Source organism: Macaca mulatta, chromosome 16 (assembly GCF_049350105.2).
Source record: "Macaca mulatta isolate MMU2019108-1 chromosome 16, T2T-MMU8v2.0, whole genome shotgun sequence".
NCBI lineage: Eukaryota > Metazoa > Chordata > Mammalia > Primates > Cercopithecidae > Macaca > Macaca mulatta.
Genome location: NC_133421.1, coordinates 19,551,966 through 19,573,157, shown reverse-complemented (window position 1 = coordinate 19,573,157; position 21,192 = coordinate 19,551,966). Strand labels below are relative to the sequence as shown.

General features: G+C 51.0%; 1 protein-coding gene across 1 annotated transcript in view; it reads right to left on the bottom strand.

Annotated features, from left to right (window-relative positions):
* DRC3 (dynein regulatory complex subunit 3) overlaps window positions 1–21,192 on the bottom strand; it is a 47,478-nt gene that overhangs the window by 12,076 nt on the left and 14,210 nt on the right. The window contains exons 5-10 of the mRNA XM_015118754.3: window positions 19,827–19,993; window positions 12,087–12,233; window positions 10,573–10,692; window positions 9,883–9,995; window positions 7,363–7,537; window positions 239–370 (exon numbers count right to left, since the gene is read on the bottom strand). Coding sequence (XP_014974240.1) covers window positions 239–370; window positions 7,363–7,537; window positions 9,883–9,995; window positions 10,573–10,692; window positions 12,087–12,233; window positions 19,827–19,993 — 854 coding nt within the window. The remainder of the gene's footprint in view (window positions 1–238; window positions 371–7,362; window positions 7,538–9,882; window positions 9,996–10,572; window positions 10,693–12,086; window positions 12,234–19,826; window positions 19,994–21,192) is intronic.

Below are 21,192 nucleotides of genomic sequence, written 5' to 3'. Positions count from 1 at the left end.
GGGAACATTTCAGAAGAATGAGCTCACCTCTCATTTTCCACAAGAATCACTTCCAATCTAAATGATTAAAATGTATCAAAAGCAAACACAGGACTGATGAGCAAGAAAGCTGCAGCCTGGCACGCTGAGTCATGCTGGACGTTTCTAGCAGAGGCGTGCCCGTGAAGGCTGCAGTTCACCTATGGATGTGCAGCTGCATCCCCAGATCCTGGCACTTGTGCCCAGGGCCCAGCCTCACCTCCAGCTGCTCCACCAGCTGCATCTCCAGCATCATGAGCTCATTGAACAACTCACTGACGTCAGCGCTGCATTCCAGGATCATCTTCTCAATGTTGGGCAGTTCCGACTCCTCTCGAATGGCACTTAAACTCTGGAAACAATAGACTGCACTTCAGGAATCAACAACTAAGTGTAATTAGATAGTGGCAGGTGGCAATTTGGTTTTGTGGGTAAGAATTTGGGGTCTGGAGTCAGCCTGCCCAAGTGCAAGTCTCAGCTTTGCCACTTGCTGGCTCTGAGAGCTTGTGGAAGCTACCTACCCTCTCCATGCCTCCGTTTCTTAGTCTGTAAAGTGCAATTGATAGCCCCTACCCTTGACACAGGTAAGAGAACATATGTGAGGCTCTTTGAGCACTAGCAAGTGCCCACTCCCTGTTAGCTCAGGTTTTTATTAGAGGCTGGTAGGCAGGGTGGAAGCAGCCATGGTTTTCATGGGGCTCAGAGCATTTCACACCAAAATACGCTGCTTTGGCATAGTGATTATTTTGAGTTAAAGATACTTAAAAATGCCTGTAATCCCAGCACTTTGGGAGGCTGAGGCGGGCAGATCATGAGGTCAGGAGATCCAGACCATCCTGGCTAACAGCGTGAAACCCTGTCTCTACCAAAAATACAAAAAATTAGCCAGGCGTGCTGGCGGGCGCCTGTAGTCCCAGCTACTCGGGAGGCTGAGGCAGAAGCATGAGGTGAACCTGGGAGGCGGAGATTGCAGTGAGCCGAGATCACGCCACTGCACTCCAGCCTGGGCGACAGAGTGAGACTCTGTCTCAAAAACAAAAAAAGAGATACTGGCCGGGCGCGGTGGCTCACGCCTGTAATCCCAGTACTTTGGGAGGCCGAGGCGGGTGGATCATGAGGTCAGGAGATCGAGACCATCCTGGCTAACATGGTGAAACCCCGTCTCTACTAAAAAATACAAAAAATTAGCCGGGTGTGGTGGCGGGCGCCTGTAGTCCCAGCTACTCGGGAGGCTGAGGCAGGAGAATGGCGTGAACCCGGGAGGCGGAGCTTGCAGTGAGCTGAGATCGCACCACTGCACTCCAGCCTGGGTAACAGAGCGAGACTCTGTCTCAAAAAAAAAAAAAAAGAGATACTTAAAACAGAAAGTGCAAAGAGAACACCCTGACCTCCCTTTTTCTTCCTGAAAGCAGGAGTTAAGTCTACCATGGGAAAGGTGCCCTCCCTGTACCAGGAGGAAGGAAACTATTCTTTTTTTTTTTTTTTTTTTTTTTTTTAAAGACGTAGTCTTGCTCTGTCGCCCAGGCTGGAGTGCAATGGCATGATCTCGGCTCACTGCAATCTCTGCCTCCTGAGTTCAAGCAATTCTCTGCCTCAGCCTCCTGAGTAGCTGGGATTACAGGCACCTGCCACCATGCCTGCCTAATTTTTTTGTATTTTTAGTAGAGACGGGGTTTCACCATCTTGGCCAGACTGGTCTTGAACTCCTGACCTCGTGATCCACCCACCTCGGCCTCCCAAAGTGCTGGGATTACAGGCGTGAGCCACTGCACCCGGCCAAGAAGCCATTCTTATCATCAGAGGGAGGGAGTCCGGGCCAAGCGGAATCTGTGTGAACAAGCCTTGTGAAACTTACCCTCATCTGCCTCGTCACGTCTCCACGATGAACTGCCTTAGCCCAAACCTCTTTGTCTTGTCACATTCTCACAATTCACTACTGTCTGTCCAACCAAGTGTAGAAGCTTTCGGCCCTAACGGCTTCTTGAGTCTTCATTTTGCTTGTGAATGGTCCCATGTACATGTGAAAATTACTCAATAAAATTTGTATGCTTTTCTCTTGTTTGTCTTATGTCAGTTTAATTCTTGGTTCTAGTCAGTGACCCTGATAAGCTAGAGGAAAAAATTTACCTGCCTTACAACTTCAGATTTAGGTGGACCTGAATTTGAATCCTGCCTGGGTCACTTAGCAGTGTGACCTTGAGAGACCCACTTTCATTCTCTGACTCAGTTTCCTCACTGTAAATGGGGAGAAGCATCTCTGCCTCACAGGGTCCTGGGGATCAGAGGAAGCACCTGGCGCACAGTGGAGCTCGGCTATCGGAGGCTCCTATAAAAGGCCTATCACAGGCACAGGCCAGGAAAAACTGGCAAGGAAAGACAGTTCCAGTCTTTGAGGAGATGAATTGAACCCACACAGAACCCCAGTGAGCAAGTGGAAGCTATTGCTAAATAGATGCTGAATGAGGGGGTGCTCAGAGGGTATATGGCAACCTGGGGTCCAAACAGCATTGACTACCAGCTGCTTACCAGCAAAGGGCCTGGGTTACCACCAACACCAGATGTGATGTTGGCTTGTTTTTGTTGATGCCTGGTACTAGTCATGAAGGAGGATGGAGTAACAGCATGATTGAGGGGGGTGAATGACATAATAATAGCTACCCTCTCTGGAGAAAAACCAGGCTTGATCCCTACCTCAAACCTTACATGAAAACAAATTACTGATGAAGATTCAAATGTAAAAAGTTAAACCATAAAAGTGCTAGCAGAAAACCTGGGAGATTTTTTTTTTTTTTTTTTTTTTTTTTGAGACAGAGTCTCACTCTGTTACCCAGGCTGGAGTGCAGGGATGCGATCTCGGTTCACTGCAACCTCTGTCTCCCAGTTTCAAGCAATTCTCTCACTTCAGCTTCCCGAGTAGCTGGGAATACAGGTGCCTGCCACCAAGCCCAGTGAATTTTTGTATTTTTAGTAGACATGGGGTTTCACCATGTTGGCCAGGCTGCTCTCAAACTCCCGACCTTAGGTGATTCGCCTGTCTTGGTCTCCCAAAGTGCTGGGATTACATGCATAAGCCACTGTGTCTGGCCAAACCTGGGAGATTTTTTTTTTTTTTTTTTTGAGACGGAGTCTCGCTGTGTCTCCCAGGCTGGAGTGCAGTGGCGTGATCTCGGCTCACTGCAAGCTCCGCCTCCCAGGTTCACGCCATTCTCCCGCCTCAGCCTCCCAAGTAGCTGAGACTACAGGCGCCCGCCACCACGCCCGGCTAGTTTTTTGTATTTTTAGTAGAGACGGGGTTTCACCATGTTAGCCAGGATAGTCTCGATCTCCTGACCTCGTGATCCACCCGCCTCGGCCTCCCAAAGTGCTGGGATTACAGGCTTGAGCCACCGCGCCCGGCCATAAAACCTGGGAGATTTTTAATAAATAATCTGAGACCTTGCCAAGTATAACCAGAAGATTGGTAAATTCTACTACCTTAAAAATTTAAAAATTCTTTTAAATTTATTTATGTATTTACTTTTAAGACGGGGTCTTACTGTGTTGCCCAGACTGCTCTCAAACTGCTGGGCTCAAGTGATCTTCCTGCCACAGCTTCCCAAAGTGCTGGGATTACAGTTGTGAACCACCTCCCCCAGCCAAAAAAATTTTAATTCTAAATGGCAAAAGTACCACAGACAACACTGCAAGATAAAACACAAACCGGGAAAAATATCTGCCCTTAATTTCACTGACAAAATCTATAAAGAGCTCCTACAAAGTAATACCTTTTTTTTCTTTTTTGAGACAGTCTTGCTCTATTGCCCAGGCTGGAGAGCAGTGGCACGATCTTGGCTTACTGCAACCTCCACCTCCTGATTCAAGTGATTCTCCTGCCTCAGCCTCCCAAGTAGCTGGGATTACAGGCGTGCACCACCACCCCGGCTAATTTTTTTATTTTTAGTAGAGACGGGGTTTTACCATGTTGTCCAGGCTGGTCTCGAGCTCCTGACCTCAAGTGATCCACCCACCTTGGCCTCCCAAAGTGCTGAGATTACAGATGTGAGCTACCATGCCCAGCCAGGTAATAACTTTTTAAAAAAGAAAGGTCTGGTCTGATGGTAGTAGGTTATCAGAACTTATTAAATTTGGTGAGTCACTAAAGTTGGTATATAATCTCCCACTGCTAAATTTGACTAGCTAAAAAAAGAAAAAGAAAAAAAGAAAGAAACAGCCAGGTGTGGTATTGTGTTCCTGTAGTCCCAGCTACCCAGGAGGCTGAGACAGAAGGATTGCTTGAGCCCAGGAGTTCAAGGCTGCAGTGAGCTATAATGGTGCACTGTACTCCAACCTGGGCAATGGAGTTAGACCCTATCTCTAAAAATAGTAATAATAAATAATTTGAGAGAAAGGGAGAGAGAAACCAAAAACCAAATAGAAAAGTGGGCAAGGGCAAAATATAAGTACAAATAATTCACAGAATAAGAAACACAAATGGTTGTAAAACATGTATTGCTCATCCCCACTTAAGAGAAAATAAATGCATACTCAGGGTGCACAGACTGGCAAAATGAGGAAGCCCGTGACACTGGCCTGACGATGGCTGTGGAGGGTAAAGGTTCTGTGGGTTACAGGTGGACAATAACCATGAAAAAAAACAATGCACAGTTTCCACTTTTAGGACTTCATCCTGCAGGTCAAACTTGCACCAACTTATTCAGTGGAACACTAAAGAGCAAAAGGTTGGGGAAAAACCTAACTGTCCATCAACAGGGACTGGCTAAATAATTACGGCTCACCCACGCAATGTGATATTTTAGTTATAAAAAAATGAAGTAACTTTTTCATTTTGGAAGGCTCTCCAAGATACCTAACATAGGAAAGCAAATTACAGAACAGGGCAAGCTATGCACACACACACACACACATACACAAGAAAGCAAAGTATAGAATAGGGCATGCTATGCTCACACACACACACAGGAAAGCAAAGTACAGAACAGGGCATGCTATGCTCACACACACACACAGGAAAGCAAAGTACAGAACAGGGCATGCTATGCTCACACACACACACACACACACACACACAGGAGTAGGAGGGAGACCGTATCCCCCGGTGGCCATTGTTCTGTCTGTGCCATGTGCACACACCACCCATTCGAGAGTGCAGCTGACTACACACAGACGTGCTGTCATCCTTTTAGGCTGACTGCTCCAGGCCTTGCACAAGTGCTTTCCCTCTCTGTCTCTGTTTCTCACTACAGTTCTTCCAGGTGGTTATCTCTGTTCTGCACATGAGGAAATGGAGGCTAGGAGAGGGTCCATAATGGATCTCTGGGTCACCAGTGAGGAGTCTGCCTGAGCCCCAAGCCTTACATGGCTGCACCATGACCCTGAAACGTGGCTCACTGGGCACCTGGAGCAGCGCATGTGCAGTGGATGAGGCCTAATGGGGGTGAGTGGGAGGAGTGTAGGAAAAACTATAGGAGAGGGCCTGTCAGGGAGGGAACTGGGGGTCTGCAGGGCCTATGGGGTCTTGGGAACTTCTAAGTCAGTGGCCTCTATCTAGGCTGTGCATGGAAAGCACCCGTGGAACAATGGAAAATCCCTGTGCCAGGCCACGCCCCAGTCTAAGTGGGTGCTGCTGGGCCTGGATGCGAGCACATTTCCAGGGCCCGGGGACTCCACATGAAGGCTGGGCAGGATCCACTGCTCTTGGCTCTAGAAGGGGAGCACTAGGGTAGTCAGCTCGTCCGAGGTGGCCTTTGAGGAGCTGGCCCGCACTGAAGGCAGGTGCCTGAACGGAGGAGCAAGTGGCACGTTCCATGCTCCAAGTCAGGCTTGGCATGGCCCACATCCTACTTCTGCAGAGGGACTCGCTGCTGAGGGGCTGGGTCCCTGCACCGGGCCTCAGGAAGCACCGGATAGCTGACACTCCCAACCCCAGTGGCTACAGGGACCAGATAAATGTCAGGAAGAAAGGCTGGACAGGGACTGGGGGGACTGGAGACATGACCTGTCCAGAGGGGACAACTGCCACTCAAGCCCTGATGACAGCTGCTTCCAGAGAAGCTGGCAACCACAAATTTTTCTGCGAAATCTGCTAGTTTCTAATGTCAGCAGGATGTTCAAAATGTTTTAAAACCCTACACAGGCCAAATAAAACACATATGTGAGCCAAATGTATTCCTCCGCCGACAGTTTTGAACTTCTGGTTGAACACAGTAACCCCTGCTCCCTAAAATATAATAAGGAGGGTCTTGAGAATTAAATCACACAGCATGTGAGGCCCTGGAGGTTAATGAGACAGGAATGGGGGTGGCCGTGGGGGAGGCGGGAAGCACCTGGGAGTGGATCATCGACTCCATCAGATCTGAACTTGCGCATCGAGGGACTTTGCTCTACTTTAAGTTCACAAGAAGGAAGGGCCTTATGGGATTCCTAAAGCCCCTTATGCTACAAGCAAGCTTGGTGTGTGTGAACAGTTTTTGGAGGAAAAAGAAGGTCCACAGCTTTCCTTAGCGTCTCAGAAAGATCTGTGATTTACAACAGGCTAAGCATCCTGTCTTTAAAAGTAATGCCAACTCAAAAAGGCAGCTGCCATCAAATACAAAGACTGGTGCCCTTCCCAATGGCCTCTGCTTGGGCTGGACCCCATGGCCTGGTTAGGCCGAGTCCTGACCACCCAGAGCCTTCTCCTTTGCTGCTCCTAGGGGGTGGAGGAACACCCTTCCTCTCCATCAACTTTTCTTTCTTCTGTGAGCCTCAGCCTTCCCTAAACTCCCCCGCCTGAGATAAGGTGCCCCTAGGGCACCCCGAAGGCTCCCCAGGCTTCCCTCCAGGATGGCACTGATTCCTCTGCTTGCTCAGGTCAGGGCTGGGGCCTGGGCCTGGGTCTGAGCCCCACAAGAGCAGGAACCATGTCCAGTGTGGCTCTAGCTTCCTAGGAGCAGGCAGAGAGTAGAGCTCAGAAAACGTCTATTAAATGAATGAATGAATGAACAAAAGGACGGTAATCATTACCGTCAAAATAGTAATGGTAATACTAATACTGTTATTAATAGTAACGATGATGATAAGTTCGGGGATGGAGCTGACCTTGAATCCCAAGGGCGCTTTGTGTGACAAAGATCCACAGGCCACACATCAAGTGGTGGGGAGCTGTAGTTGGTGGGGCTGGGGTAAGGCAGGCCTTGGCTCTGCCACTGATTAGCTGTGTGATCTCTGGCAAATGGGGACAATAACCATTGGCCTCAGGGGTCATCAGAGGGTATAGGAGTTGCAGCCCCTCTACAGTGGGGGTGGCAAGAGCAGGGAGGGCCTCCAGCAGGAGGCAGGGAGGGCCTCAGGAGGCTCGGGGCCTACCGACAAGTGCTTCTCCTCGAACTGGGCAATCTTGCGTTTGCCCTGCTCCTGGTTTTCCTGGATAGCCTCGTGGACACATTCACTGAAGGTGTCAAGCTCTATTTTCCGCTTCTCCTGCTGTTTCAGGCCATACTCAAAAATGTTCACGCAGATGATGACAAACTTGTCCTTGTAGGTGAGTGGCCGTTAAGGAAGTCCACAGCTGTTTCAGGAGCAGGCTGCAGAGGGCATGGCAAAGGTGTTGGTAACCCTGGCACTGTGCGCTCAACAGTGTGTGGGACTCAAACTCCTGGTCTCATGTGTTTCATTTGGTGGATGAAGAAATCAAAGGCCCAGAGAGCCAGGACTGAGATGTGGGTACAATGTGTGTTTGGTGCGTCCCCACCCTCAGCCTGAGGGATTCAGGAATGGGGCCTGTGCGAAGGAAGGAGGCAGGGACCATTGGGGAATCTATAGAGCAGAAGGCAGACATGCTCAGAGAGGTCCCAGAAGAGAGGCCTAGGGAACCTGGGGGTCTGTGAGCTGGTCTCAGCTGGGGAAGCAGGCAGTGTGCATTTCTGTCTCTTGTGTGCTATCTGGAAGGGCACTCTTACTGAGGGCCTGTCTTGGTGCTCAGCTGCTGCAGTTGTACTGGGGATGTTCAAGTCCTGGCTCTGCCACTGCTTCCAGGACCCATCCTGGCAAGTCACTTCACCTCTCTGGGCCTCAGTTTCCTCATCTGCAGCTGAGGGTGCAAAAGAGCCTGCCACATGGAGTCCTTGGAGTCAGGAAGGTAAAGCCCACGGGACCTTGGTGATCCTGTGGGATGGAAACTGATGCCCAGAGAGATGAAATGCCTTGCCGAAGTCACATGGCTACACGGGGCTACAGCTAAGGCAAACCTGGGTCACCAGCTGGCAGAAACAACCCGGCCCAGGAGCTCTGCTGTTCCCTGTTCCTCACCACCCTGCCCTCATTCTTTCCAGAATGTCAGGTGTGTTTGGTTGTTTTTGAGAGATGGTGATATGGTTTGGCTGTGTCCCCAACTGAACTCATCTTGAACTGCAGCTCTCACAATTCCCATGTGTTCTGGGAGGAACCCGGTGGGAGGTAACTGAATTATGGGGGTGGGTCTTTCCTGTGCTGTTCTCGTGATAGTGAATGAGTCTCACGAGATCTGATGGTTTTAAAAATGGGAGTTTCCCTGCACGGGCTCTTTCTTTGCCCACCACTCACATAAGATGTGACTTGCTCCTCCTTGCCTTCTGCCATGATTGTGAGGCCTCGCCAGCCATGTGGAACTGTCTATCCAATTAAACCTCTTTCTGGCTGGGCATGGTGGCTCTTGCCTGTAATCCCAACACTTTGGGAGGCTAAGGCAGGTGGATCACCTGAGGTCAGGAGTTGGAGACCAGCCTGACCAACATAGTGAAACCCAGTCTCTACTAAATACAAAAAAAAAATTAACCGGGTGTGGTGGCACATGCCTGTAATCCCAACTACTTGGGAGGTTGAGGCAGGAAAACCACTTGAACCCAGGAGGTAGAGGTTGCAGTAAGTCAAGATTGCACAATTGCACTCCAGCCTGGGCAACAAGGGCGAAACGCTGTCTCAAAAAAACAAAATAAAACAAAACAAAACCCAAAACCTCTTTCTTTTGTAAATTGCCCAGTCTCAAGTATGTCTTTATCAGGAACGTGAAAACAGACTAATACAAGATAGGGTCTCACTACGTTGCCTAGACTGGTCTCAAATTCCTGGCCTCAAACAATCCTCCTGCCTTGGCCTCCCGAAGTGCTGGGATTATAGGCATGAGCCACCTCATAGGCCCAGAAGGTCAGGTTTTTGAGTGAATTTCTCTCTATCCAGTGAAGGTGGCTCCATAGACTCATCTGTGACTGGATGCCTTAGCTCAGAGCTCTCAGATCCAGGAGCTCCTTGATTCTGTCCTGAGTCCCTCAGCTCACAATTTAAGCCCATTGGTCGGTGGTCATGGCCATGGCCCTAATGACAGATACCAACCACATCCTCTGGGCTCCAGGCAACTGGGGAAAGAATCAGCTTTTCAGGCCCCACAGACAAAGCTTCAAAAGCTGGCCTCTAATGGGGTGACCCTGGACAGTCAAGCTATATTTCCCCCAACTATAAAATGGGGTTAATGATGGTACCTGCCTAGTGGGGTGGTTGAGAAAACAATAAATACCAGATCCAAGTGCACAACAGGGACAAGCAAGTACGGCTAATGAGAACACATTTCAATCCACTTCTCCACCGCTGAAAACCTGGCTTGCCAAACACGGCCAGCCCATGCCATGCTGACCAGATACTCCACATGTCCCTGAAATCCAGACAGCATCTCCCCCATGCAGCTCAGCTGACCTGGCTCTGAACTGCCTCTTGGGTACATTACTCTCAAGTGGAGATTTTGCCTCCCAGGGTCTTACAAGAGAGATGGAGAAACTGAGGCCTAGAGTGGAAGGAGTCTTGCCAAGGCAGGCTGGTGGCACAGGCTGTGAGACAGCCATGAACTCGGAAGGATATGCCTCAAGGAGCTCACTGACACCAGGCAGGTAGGACAGTTTGTTGCCCTCTGAGTCCTCAGCATACATGCTGTCAAACAGGAAGGAGCCGTTCAGGTGTTCCACAAACGCAGTCTGCAGGCAGAAACACACCTAGGTAGGACGGCTCCTGTCAGGGGCTCCTGCATCGTCTCACAGGCCCATGAGGAAGGCAAGTCAGGAGGGGGCATGTTCCAGGCAAAGAGAATGGCATGTGCAGAGGTGCAGAGGTGTAAAACTGCAGGCTGTTTCCAGAATGTTACACATGGCTCAGTCTGGTTGCAAGGAGGGGTGGGGACCAGTGGGAGAGAGGCCAACAGGGTCTAGTCATGAATTCAGGGCCATGCTGGGCTAAGGGACCTGAGCTGTTTCTGGCATGTCATGGGGAACTGCCTTAAGGGTCTGAAGGGGCCTCTGACTGTTTTTAGCATATTCTCTCCAGCAGCTGGAGGTAGGAATGCCAATAAGGGGTAGGGTCAGGACTGAGACGAAGCTGGCCCTGGGGCAGGGAGCAGACGAGCCAGGCGGGGAGAGGGCATCAGGCCCTGTGGAGGGAGCATGATTTCTATGTTTTCAGAGCCTGGGGATCCCTGCAGACCGTTTTACTTGATCAGTGCCCTCTTGTGGGCATCTCTGAGCGGGGCCGAGGGCGTGCAGCCTGCCAGAGCGGTACCTTGTGCTTCTCCAGCTCCTCCTGCCGCGCCCGCTCGTCCTGCAGCCGGACCTGCATCAGGTTCTCCCGGTGCTTCAGCTCGTCGATGCTGTACTGGTGCTTAGCCTCTGCAAGCTCTTTCTGACCAGGGAATGGGAGTGGCATCATTACAGGAGGTTCCTCCGAGCCACGCCGCCTCTGCCATGCCTCCTCTGCCACACTGCAGCCTCCTGCGTGTGGGCAGGGATGTTGCACAGGGGCCTGCGTGAAGGCTGCGAAAGCCATGAGGTCTCGTGGATGAGAATGCCCATCTCCTGATGACCCTCACCAGGTTTCTGTGAGTGCAGGGAAATCAGGGAAAGACCAGGAGGAGCAGAAGGCAGCGTGGCAGGCTGGGGTTCCCGGGGCCAACCCCAGGGCAGGAGCCATAGCAATGGAGTGCTCCCCTCGCCCCAGACTGGGTGTTCTCCACAGAGGACTTGCTCTCTCACTCCCAACAGTCCTCAGCAGGCCTTCTGGCCTTTTTTGGGGGAAGGAGGACAACAGGACAGAGGTAGAGTGAGGTCACAGGGCTGGTCACAAGGGTCTGGCCCTTGGCTCTCTCCACCACACTGGCTCATTCCCCTGCACCTGGCGGGGAATGCTGGCACCTCTAGAACTCAGTTCCTGTCCCTTCTCACCTCACTCCATGTGCCTCAGGTGATCCCACCTGTACCATGGCTTCAAGTACTGCCAACTGGCAATCCTTAGATGACACTCAGGTCTCTACCTCCAGCCCTGACTCCGCCCCTGAGAGGCAGGCCTGAGCCTCTGATGGCCTGGTTCCCTCTGGAGCTCAGCTGTTAATACTGCTCCTGGGATGACACCAATTTGGGGTGAATCCTGGCTTGGCCTTGAGCCAGTGATCCTGGCTCACTGCTTGCCCTCCTTCAGCCTCCTCAACTTCTTTTCTTTTTTAATTTTTAAATTTTTTCATTCTGTTGCCCAGGCTGGAGTGCAATGGCATCTTCTCAGTTCACTGCAGCCTCAAACTCCTGGTCTCAAGCAATTCTTCTACCTCAGCCTCCTGAGTAGCCAGGATTACAGGTGTGCACCACCACACCTGGCTAATTTTGCTAGTTTCTGTAGAGATGGGGTCTCCCTATGTTGCCCAGGCTGGTCTTGAACTTCTGGACTCAAGCGATCCTCCCGCCTCAGCCTCCCAAAGTGCTGGGATTACAGGCATGCGCCACTGCTCCCGGCCCTCCTCAGCTTCTTCATCTAGAAAACCAGACAGGGCAGGCCAGCTGTGATGTGGCCCTGGGACAGTGTGTGGAAGAGGCCTGGCCCCTGGGAACATGCAAGAAACAGTACCCATAAGGGTGCTGCTGGAATCCCTCTGACAGAGGCAGGTAAAGGGATTAGGAAGAGGGAGCTGCCCTTTCTCTCCCAGTTGTGGGCAGGGAAAGCTACTCTTCAATGCCTCTTTTCCAAGAAACCTGGGGGCTTGAGGACTGTGTCTCACAGGGCTGGGAGACTGAGAGGGAGACACTTGCTGTGTGGTCATCAATGCGCCGGAAGTCCAGGTACACGAGGTCAGGAAGGTAGGCACAGATGAACATCTTGTAATCCTCTGCCTCAGAGATAGGGTTCCCAGAGAGGCTGAGCGTCCGCAGGCATTGGAACCGCCGGAGGTAGACGATCTGGGGAGAAAAAGGGAGAACAGCCCATTTTCTTTCTTTTCTTTTCTTTTTTTTTAGATGGAGTCTCACTCTGTCGCCCAGGCTGGAATGCAGTGGCGCGATCTCAGCTCACTGCAAACTCCACTTCTCAGGTTCACGCCATTCACCTGCCTCAGTCTCCCGAGTAGCTGGGACTACAGGCGCCCGCTACCACGCCCGGCTAATATTTTTGATTTTTAGTAGAGACGGGGTGTCACTGTGTTAGCCAGGATGGTCTCGATCTCCTGACCTCGTGATCCACCCGCCTCGGCCTCCCAAAGTGCTGGGATTACAGGCTTGAGCCACCGCGCTCGTCCGAGAAAGGCCCATTTTCTTGGCAGCCACAGAGTTGAAAACACAGCTGCACCTCCCTCCTCAGTACTCTTTCAGAGTCAGCCTGGCCACAGCACCATCAGCAGTGGGTGGTGTGACAGGCCGTGTGCAGGTATGGGGGTGTTCCAGGCTGGGAAGCAGTACCGAGACCTTCCGTCAGAAATGGGCTTTCCAAAGAACCAGCAGACCGTGGTTCAGGTCTGCGGAACCACGTGGTGAGACCTTGAACGAGTTACCCAACATCTGTGAGCTTCGATGTCCACATCTGTAAAATGGGTATAAGGATATCATGTGTGTTACAGGTGTTGTAAGGACCAAATGAAATAAACTATGAAAAGCATTGGCAGAGTGCCTGACACCTATTCAGTAATGGTAGTTTTAGTAGCTGTTACTAGTATAGGCACACCCTTTTATTTTTTAAAAATCTTTTAAATTTGGCCGGGCGCGGTGGCTCAAACCTGTAATCCCAGCACTTTGGGAGGCCGAGACGGATGGATCACGAGGTCAGGAGATCGAGACCATCCTGGCTAACATGGTGAAACCCCGTCTCTACTAAAAAAAATACAAAAAACTAGCCGGGCGAGGTGGCGGGCGCCTGTAGTCCCAGCTACTCGGGAGGCTGAGGCAGGAGAATGGCGTAAACCCGGGAGGCGGAGCTTGCAGTGAGCTGAGATCCGGCCACTGCACTCCAGCCTGGGCGACAGAGCGAGACTCCGTCTCAAAAAAAAAAAAAAAAAAAAAATCTTTTAAATTTAATTTAATTTTTTGAGATGAAGTCTTGCTCTGTCACCCAGGCTGGAGTGCAGAGGTGTGATCTTGGCTCCTGCAACCTCTGCCTCCCAGGTTCAAGTGATTCTCGTGCCTCAGCCTCCCTAGTAGCTGGGATTACAGGCCCGTGCCACCATGCCTGGCTAATTTTTGTGTTTTTTGTAGAGATGGGATTTTGCCATGTTGCTCAGGCTGGTCTCAAACTGTTGGGTTCAAGCGACCCACCCGCCTCGGCCTCCCAAAGGGTTGGGATTACAGGCATGAGCCACCATGCCCGGCCCTATTTTATTTTTAAGTAGGGATGGGGTCTTGCTATGTTGACCAGGCTGGTCTTGAACTCGTGGTCACAATAAATCCTCCCACCTCAGCCTCCCAAAGTGCTGAGATTACAGGCGTGAGCCACTGCACCTGGCCAGGCATGCCTTTTTAGATTGTAAAGTCCCATGAAAGGTACAACTATCTTAAATTAAATGGAACCCAATTTATGGCTAACCTTGAATTCCCTGGATAACAGCCAGGGAAACATTCCACTAACTTTATTCTCCCTACACTCTATTTTTAGTAAAACGGGGAAAACGTTAACTAGGTAGTTAATATTAGGTTGGTGCAAAAGTACTTGTGGTTTTTGCCATTAAAAGTAATGGCAAAAAAGTGTTTTAAAAAAGCAGTATTTCGGCCGGGTGTGGTGGCGCACGCCCGTAATCTCAGCACTTGGGAGGCTGAGGCGGGGGGATCACGAGATCAGGAGATCAAGACCATTCTGGCTAACATGGTGAAATCCCGTCTCTACTAAAAATACAAAAAAAAATTAGCCAGGCGTTGTGGTGGGCACCTATATAGTCCCAGCTACTTGGAAGGCTGAGACAGGAGAATCGCTTGAACCTGGAAGGCAGAGGTTGCACAGAGCCAAGATTGCACCACTGTACTACAGCCTAGGTGACAGGGCGAGACTCCATCTCAAAAAAAAAAAAACAAAAAACAAAACCCTCACTGGATAGCATCTAGACACTGTACTATGCAAAAGATAGAAAAAAAAAATAGCATGCTTTTCTGAGTGAATTTCTTTCAGTCATTTATTCAACAAGCACTATTAGTCACCTAGCAGGCCTCCAGCACCAGGTAGGTTATGAAGATACAGTGGGGAACAAGGCCCATGGGGTCCCTGCTCTTAGGGCAAAAGCTTATATTTTAGGAACGGGGGAAAAAATGTTTTCTTTTTAATTTTTTTTTTTTTTTGGATGGAGTTTTGCTCTTGTCACTCAGGTTGAAGTGCAGTGGTGTGATCTCAGCTCAATGCAACCTCCACCTCCTAGGTTCAAGCGATTCTCCTGTCTCAGCCTCGGGAGTAGCTGGGATTACAGGCACCCGCCACCACACCCGGCTCATTTTTATATTTTAGTAGAGACAGGGTTTCGCCATGTTGGCCAGGCTGGTCTCAAACTCCTGACCTCAAGTGATTCGCCCGCCTTGGCCTCCCAAAGTGCTGGGATTATAGGCGTGAGCCACTGGGCCCGGCCAAATGTTTAAAAAAGTAAATAAAATCATTATGGTTTGGGTTAAGTGCTATAAGGAACATCAAGATGGCACCGTGAGAGAAAATAACAGGGAGGCCTCTTTCAGTTAGGAGATTCAGAGGTCTCTCTGGGAAGGTGACATTTAATCTGAGACCTGAGGGAGCCAGCGCAGAAGAGCAGAGGAGAGCACATTCCTGGAAGCCAAGACAGCACAGGCAAAGGCCCTAGGCAGCAAAGAACTTGGCACATACCAGGCACTGAGCAAAAGCCAGGGTGGCTGCAGCATGGTGGGGAGGAGGCTGGGAAGAAGCTAAGATGGGAGTAGTGACAAGGTCAGGGGCTGATTCATGCAAGACCATGCAGGTCAAGAGTTTAGATTTTTTTTTTTTTTTTTTTTTTTTAGTGGAGTCTCGCTCTGTTGCCTAGGCTGCAGGAGTTGCAGTGGCGCAACCTGGCTCACTGCAAGCTCCACCTCCTAGGTTCACTGTCATTCTCCTGCCTGAGCCTCCCGAGTAGCTGAGATTACAGGCGCATGCCATCACACCTGGCTAATGTTTTTGTATTTTTATTAGAGACAATGCTTTGCCATGTTGGCAGGGCTGTTCTTGAACTCCTGGCCTCAAGTGATCCACCCTCCTTGGCCTCCCAAGGTGTTGGGATTACAGGCATGAGCCACTGAGCCCCTGCCTTCAGTTTGTTCTAAGGATGGTAGAAGCCATTGGATTTTTTGTTTGTTTGTTTTCTTTTTTTTCTTTGGAGACAGAGTCTCACTCTGTCGCCCAAGCTGGTGTGCAGTTGCAGTGGTGTGATCTCAGCTCACTGCAACCTCTGCCTCCTGGGTTCAAGTAATTCTCCTGCCTCAGCCTCCCAAGTAGCCAGGACTATAGGTGCACACCGCCACGCCTGGCTAGTTTTTTGTATTTTAGTACAGACAGGGTTTCACTGTGTTGCCCAGGATGGTGTTGAACTCCTGAGCTCAGGCAATCTGCCCGCCTCAGCCTCCAAAGTGCAAGGATTACAGGAGTGAGCCACTGCACCTGGCCACCATTGGAGTTTTAAGTGTGTATGGGTGGGGAGGCGGGGAGACAGGACCTGATTTAATTTTTAAGAGATCTCCCAGCAAGATTCCACAAAGTGTGTTGTAGAAGGTGAGAGGCGACAGGCTGCCTCATCATTGCTGGTGGCTTTGTAAATAGTTCCACTTCCACTTGGCAAGATCTGTCAAAATTTAAAATGCACATGCCCTTTGGCCTAGCAATTCCTCTCTAGTTTATCTTGCAGATGGCTTATCCAGGTACAAAGTGACCCCTGTTTAAGAACGTCCACTACAAACTGTGTGTAATGGCACTAGATTGGAAACAACCTTGATACCCGCCTACAGGGAACTAGGAACCCACATCACGCTGCACCTGAGTGATGGAATGAGCCAGCGGAGAGGGCGAGCTGATGACTCAGGAGGAAAGGAGACACCAAAGGCAGGTGCTTGGAGGGTAGCTGGACAGATGTGACAATCATGCACAATGTTTAACACAAGACTCTTGGAAAGACACACATGTAACTTAGAAGCGGCTGGGGCCTCTGGAAGGGAAGGACAGAGGCCAGGAGTGCGTGAGCCTCTTTTCTGTGTGCCCTGCATTCTGCTTAAACATCTGTTTTTAATGCAATGAGCAGAAATTAACATAAGCCTAATAAATATATAAATGACAAGAAAGTAGATAATTAGATGCCAGATAAACAGGGCAGATAAGGACTAAAATCAAAGATGCTTGGGGTTTGGAGCTAGTACCTGAGAAGTATCCGTCAGGACTCTCTGGGTCAGGTCATCAAGAGGGCGAGTGCCTGATTGGGTGAAGAGCATCTAGGGACTCCAGGGTCCCTGGGATGCGGCCAGACCTCGGGAGCACCTGACCCAGACATCTCAGCATTCCCCAGCAGCTTGTCCCCATGGGTCGTCTTCCATCCTCTTTCTCTCTGGGGATGGGCTTTACCAGCTTCTCCCATATTCCAGAGGGAATACCTGGCACCCAGTACCCCACTGGGAAAGGGTGATGGGATTTCCTCCTGCCCAGTCCCTGCAGGGGCAGGATGGGAGAAAGGCAAGAGTGGGGTGTCCCGGCAGGGCACAAGCACGTCTACCTCACACTGTCCATGCCCTCTCATGCCCAGGCCTGGCCCTTCAGAGGGACAGGGCCTCAGCTCCATTAAACTTTCCAAATGTCCAGAGGAAAACAAACAGAGAGGAGATTCATTCACATGTGGGCCCTGGGGTGCAGGACCCACCAAGACAGGAACATCTGCTCAATCTCAGAGTTTCAAGCAGCAAGGTTTGGAGTTGCTTGGGGTTAGCTCTTAATCTGAATGTTCTTGACTGTCATTTTCCATGCACTTACTACGTGCCAGGCCCTGTATCAAGCACAAAAGGTTCTCTAATGGATCCATCTTCACAGCAACCCTATGGAGTAGGAACTACTATCATTCCCATTTTACAGGTGGGTAAATGGGCACCCAGAACTCAAAGTCACTGGCTGAAGGTCAGGCAGCTGGTAGGTGGCAGCGTTGAGATCTGAACACAGGCTGACTAAATCTCAGCTCTCGAGTTCGCCTGTGCCCTCCATGCCTCATCCAGACATCCTGCTGGCAAGCATTTGGCTTCCTTGCCCTTACAGGGCAGGGCAGGCTGGACAATCAGGACTTGAGCCCTGCAAAGGGTATTGGCTGGGTTTGGATGCTGCCTGTCTGGCATGCAGGGCAAACTTCTGAGACTGCACCACCTCTGTGGCTTGACCTGGTGGAATTGCCAGTGACAGCTCGGTGCTCCCACCCCAGGCTGTTCACGTAAGCCCAGCCTGGCCATCTCCCAGCCATGATGTTAGGCTGAGGGTCAGTGTAGACCCTGAGGTGGCTCGATCAGACTGAAGGGCCACTGTGAGAAGGAGAGTTCTTGCTCTCTCCATCCTGCTAGATGCAGACAAGGAAGCCCGTGTCCTTGACTGCGACCAGAAGAGAATCAAGCTCTGGGGAGATGCTGAGGACGGCAGAGCCCAGAGGCAGAAGGAACTCACGTCCTTGAAGCTCTGCTGATAAGCACCCCTTCCTTGCAGTGCCAATGATCACGCCACTAAATGCCCTTGTTGTTTGCCGCAGGGGCTCAGCTTACCTCCGGCTTCAGCTGTAGCCGTGAGAGACCGTAGCTGGCAGTGTCCTATCTCATTACTCACTTTCTGCCTCAGATGTCTCTGAAGCCAAAGAAGCCCACCCAGCCCAAAAGCCAGGTGGCGAGGAAGCTAATCCCCCTGGGATCTCCCTCAGCTGGTGGGGGGATCAATGCCTCAGGCTCCTGTCCTTAGATGGTCACTTCTGGGAGGCATTCTGGACACTTCCGAGGCCCAGGGGGATCCTCCCTCATCACCTGCGGCAGCAGTCTCGGTGACACACCTGTGTGTTGGTTCTTCCCGGCCTTTCTTACTCCAGCTTCCTGAAGCCACCTCTCAAACCGGCCAGCTGCATGCAAGGCCCTGCCTTACCTCTGCTTCCCGCCAGTTTGGGGCCAGCTTCCCTTACCCGCAGGTACAGTATCCTTTCTGGTGGCACTGTCCTGGGGTGACCATTCTCACGATCCCCCTCAAACTCATCCTCACGGGGGTGGATTCCTTCCTAAATGTAGACCTGCCCCAAAAACATCTCAGACAGAAGCCTCCTCAGCTCCCACTGCTTCTCTGGCCATCCTGACTGACTGTGGCGAGGCCCGGCCACATCCTGAGCCCCACCCTGCACCACACACCTTTGACCTCGTCCAGGGACCCTGTGCTCCTCAACGGTGAGTGCAGGCAGGCATTCCCAATGTACCTCCAGGCCTTTGCTCACACCATTCCCTCCTCCTGGGAAGCCTTTTCCTTCTGCTGGATGGCAACTTCTAGTCATCTCTCAGTGAGTCTGCACCAAGTTCCCCTCATCCCAACACTCACAGGAAGGCCCTCAGCTACGACAGTCCTCCATTTGTTAGGAACATACTCCAGCCTGACACCGAACCAAATGCGTTACATTCATGGTCCCACTTGATTCCTGCGAGGGCCTGGGCAGGGGGGTCATGGCCATCGTCTCCATCTGACAGATGAGGAAACGGAGGCATAGAAGGCTTGACCCTTGGTTGGGTTTAGATGCTCCTGTCGTGTGCAGGGCAAACTTCCGAGACTACAGTGCCTGCGGGGTGTGGCCCCGCTGGACAGCTGGACAGACTTATATGCCGGTCACAACTCAGTGCTTGACCCTCCCGGGCCACTCATCTAAGCCACCATGACCTGCAGCTGGGATCTGAACCCAGGCCGCCTGACTGGCCTAAGCAGAAAAGGAATCTTTAGAGGCTACTGGACAGCCCCCAGGGTTGGTGGGTTGCAGAAGCAAAAGCCAGGAGCCATCTGATGTATCGCCTCTGACACAGGACCCTTAAAGCTGCCACCACACCCCCAGCTGTGTCCACTGCCACTTGTGCACACCCCTAAGCCTCGGGGTGCCCTCCTACCATCCACAGGCCTTATTTTATTGTTCCTCGGGTCACCGGCTTCTTGTCTCCTTGTGTCTTGACTATGGGGGTGTGTGCTGGTCACTCCAAAGGGACCACATCTTGTCTGTCTCTGTTCCTAGTGAGCACAGGACATATGCCCAACATTAATAGGTACTTGTCTCAGCAAAGGTTTGTTACATAAGTGCAAGATTCAGGGAAAGAACCGCCACTAATGTGGAGGTTGTAAACTAGTGCTCTCTGATGAATTTTGTTGGGTTAAGCGTGGTATTTAAACATTAGCAAATCCCTCGTGGAGTAATCTGGATTCCTGGCTTTTCCAGGAAAATGAGAAGATCTGGAACACTCAGCCTGTACTTCCCCTCGCCACAAACTCCCACTCAACCCATGGCGCTCCAGGCCCTGCAGGTGTGCATGAGGGCGGGCTGGGCGGCCACTCACGTTCATCATGTTGTCAATCTGGTTGTTGCCCAGCGACAACACCTGCAGCTTGACGAGGGCGTCCAGGGAGTCGATCTTGGAGATCCGGTTGTTGAACAAGCTCAGGTCCTCCAGGTTCACCAGTGTGTCCAGCCCCTCAATGGTCTCAATGTTATTGAAGGACAGATCTGGGAAGAAGAGAGGGTTGTGAGGGTCTGCTGCCTGGGTCAGGGGATGGGCTGTCCTGAAATAAAATCATCAGGGCTACTGAGTGCCCTGTGAGCCAGCACCAAGCTGCCAGGGCCGGAATTTGACTCACTATCTAATAGTTTGTGAATTTTTTTAGAAGCGGGTGTGGATTCTTTCCTGCCGCCTTAAATGTTCACCGCCCTCTCCAGTTCTGCCAATCATCCTCCTGGCTGGGGACATGCGGGCAAGTACTGTTGTCTATGCTCTGTCATAGTTCCGGGAAGAAAATGCTAACCTTCAGGTCTGAAGCAGTGCCCTTGGGGGTCACGGGTAGACAGTAGTGGAGTGTCCCCTTTCCTCACACTGTGGCATTTTAGCAAGACCACCTCCTGTCTGCTTTGCATTTACGAGTTTATCAAGCACTCATGTGTATGTCCTCTGACAGCAGCCCTGAGTGGTAGTTTGGAATTTGTCTCCCTGTTTGATCATTTGGGAAGCAGAAGCTCAGAGAGACTCGGTGATTTGCCCAAAGCCACACAGCTAACCACGGTGGGGCCAGAGTTCATCTAAGGCTTCTCCCTGGACATGTGGTAGGTCAGTTTCTTCCAGCTCCCTCACAGCTGTCTCAGGCTCCCTCATCAACTGTAACCTCAACCCCAACCGAGACTTCAGACTAATTCCACATCTTTGGGAATAAAAGTACCATCTTTTTTTTTTTTTTTTTTCGAGACAGGGTCTCACTCTGTTGCGCAGGCTGGAGTGCAGTGGTGCAATCACAGTTCATTGCATCCTTGACCTCCTGGGTTCAAGTGATCCTCCTGCTTCAGCCTCCTGAGTAGATGGGACCACGCGCCACCACATCCAGCTAATTTTTTAGAATTTTTCTTATAGAAACAGGCTCTCACCATATTGCCCAGGCTAGTCTCAAACTCCTGGGCTCAAGTGATCCTCCCACCTCGGCCTCCCAAAGTGGGGATTATAGGTGGGGATTATAGGTGTGAGCCACCATGCCTGGCCTAAAAGTACTTTTTCCGCACCACAGGTTTTCAGGCTTAGTTGGCAGGTAGGGCTGTTATCTTGTGCTGGAACACCAATGGCCTAGAAGCCAAAAATGAGCATTTTTCCTAGGCTTGGAAATATGAGCATGATAACCACAGTGATCACATTTAAAAGGTGATTTGGGGCTGGGTGTGGTGGC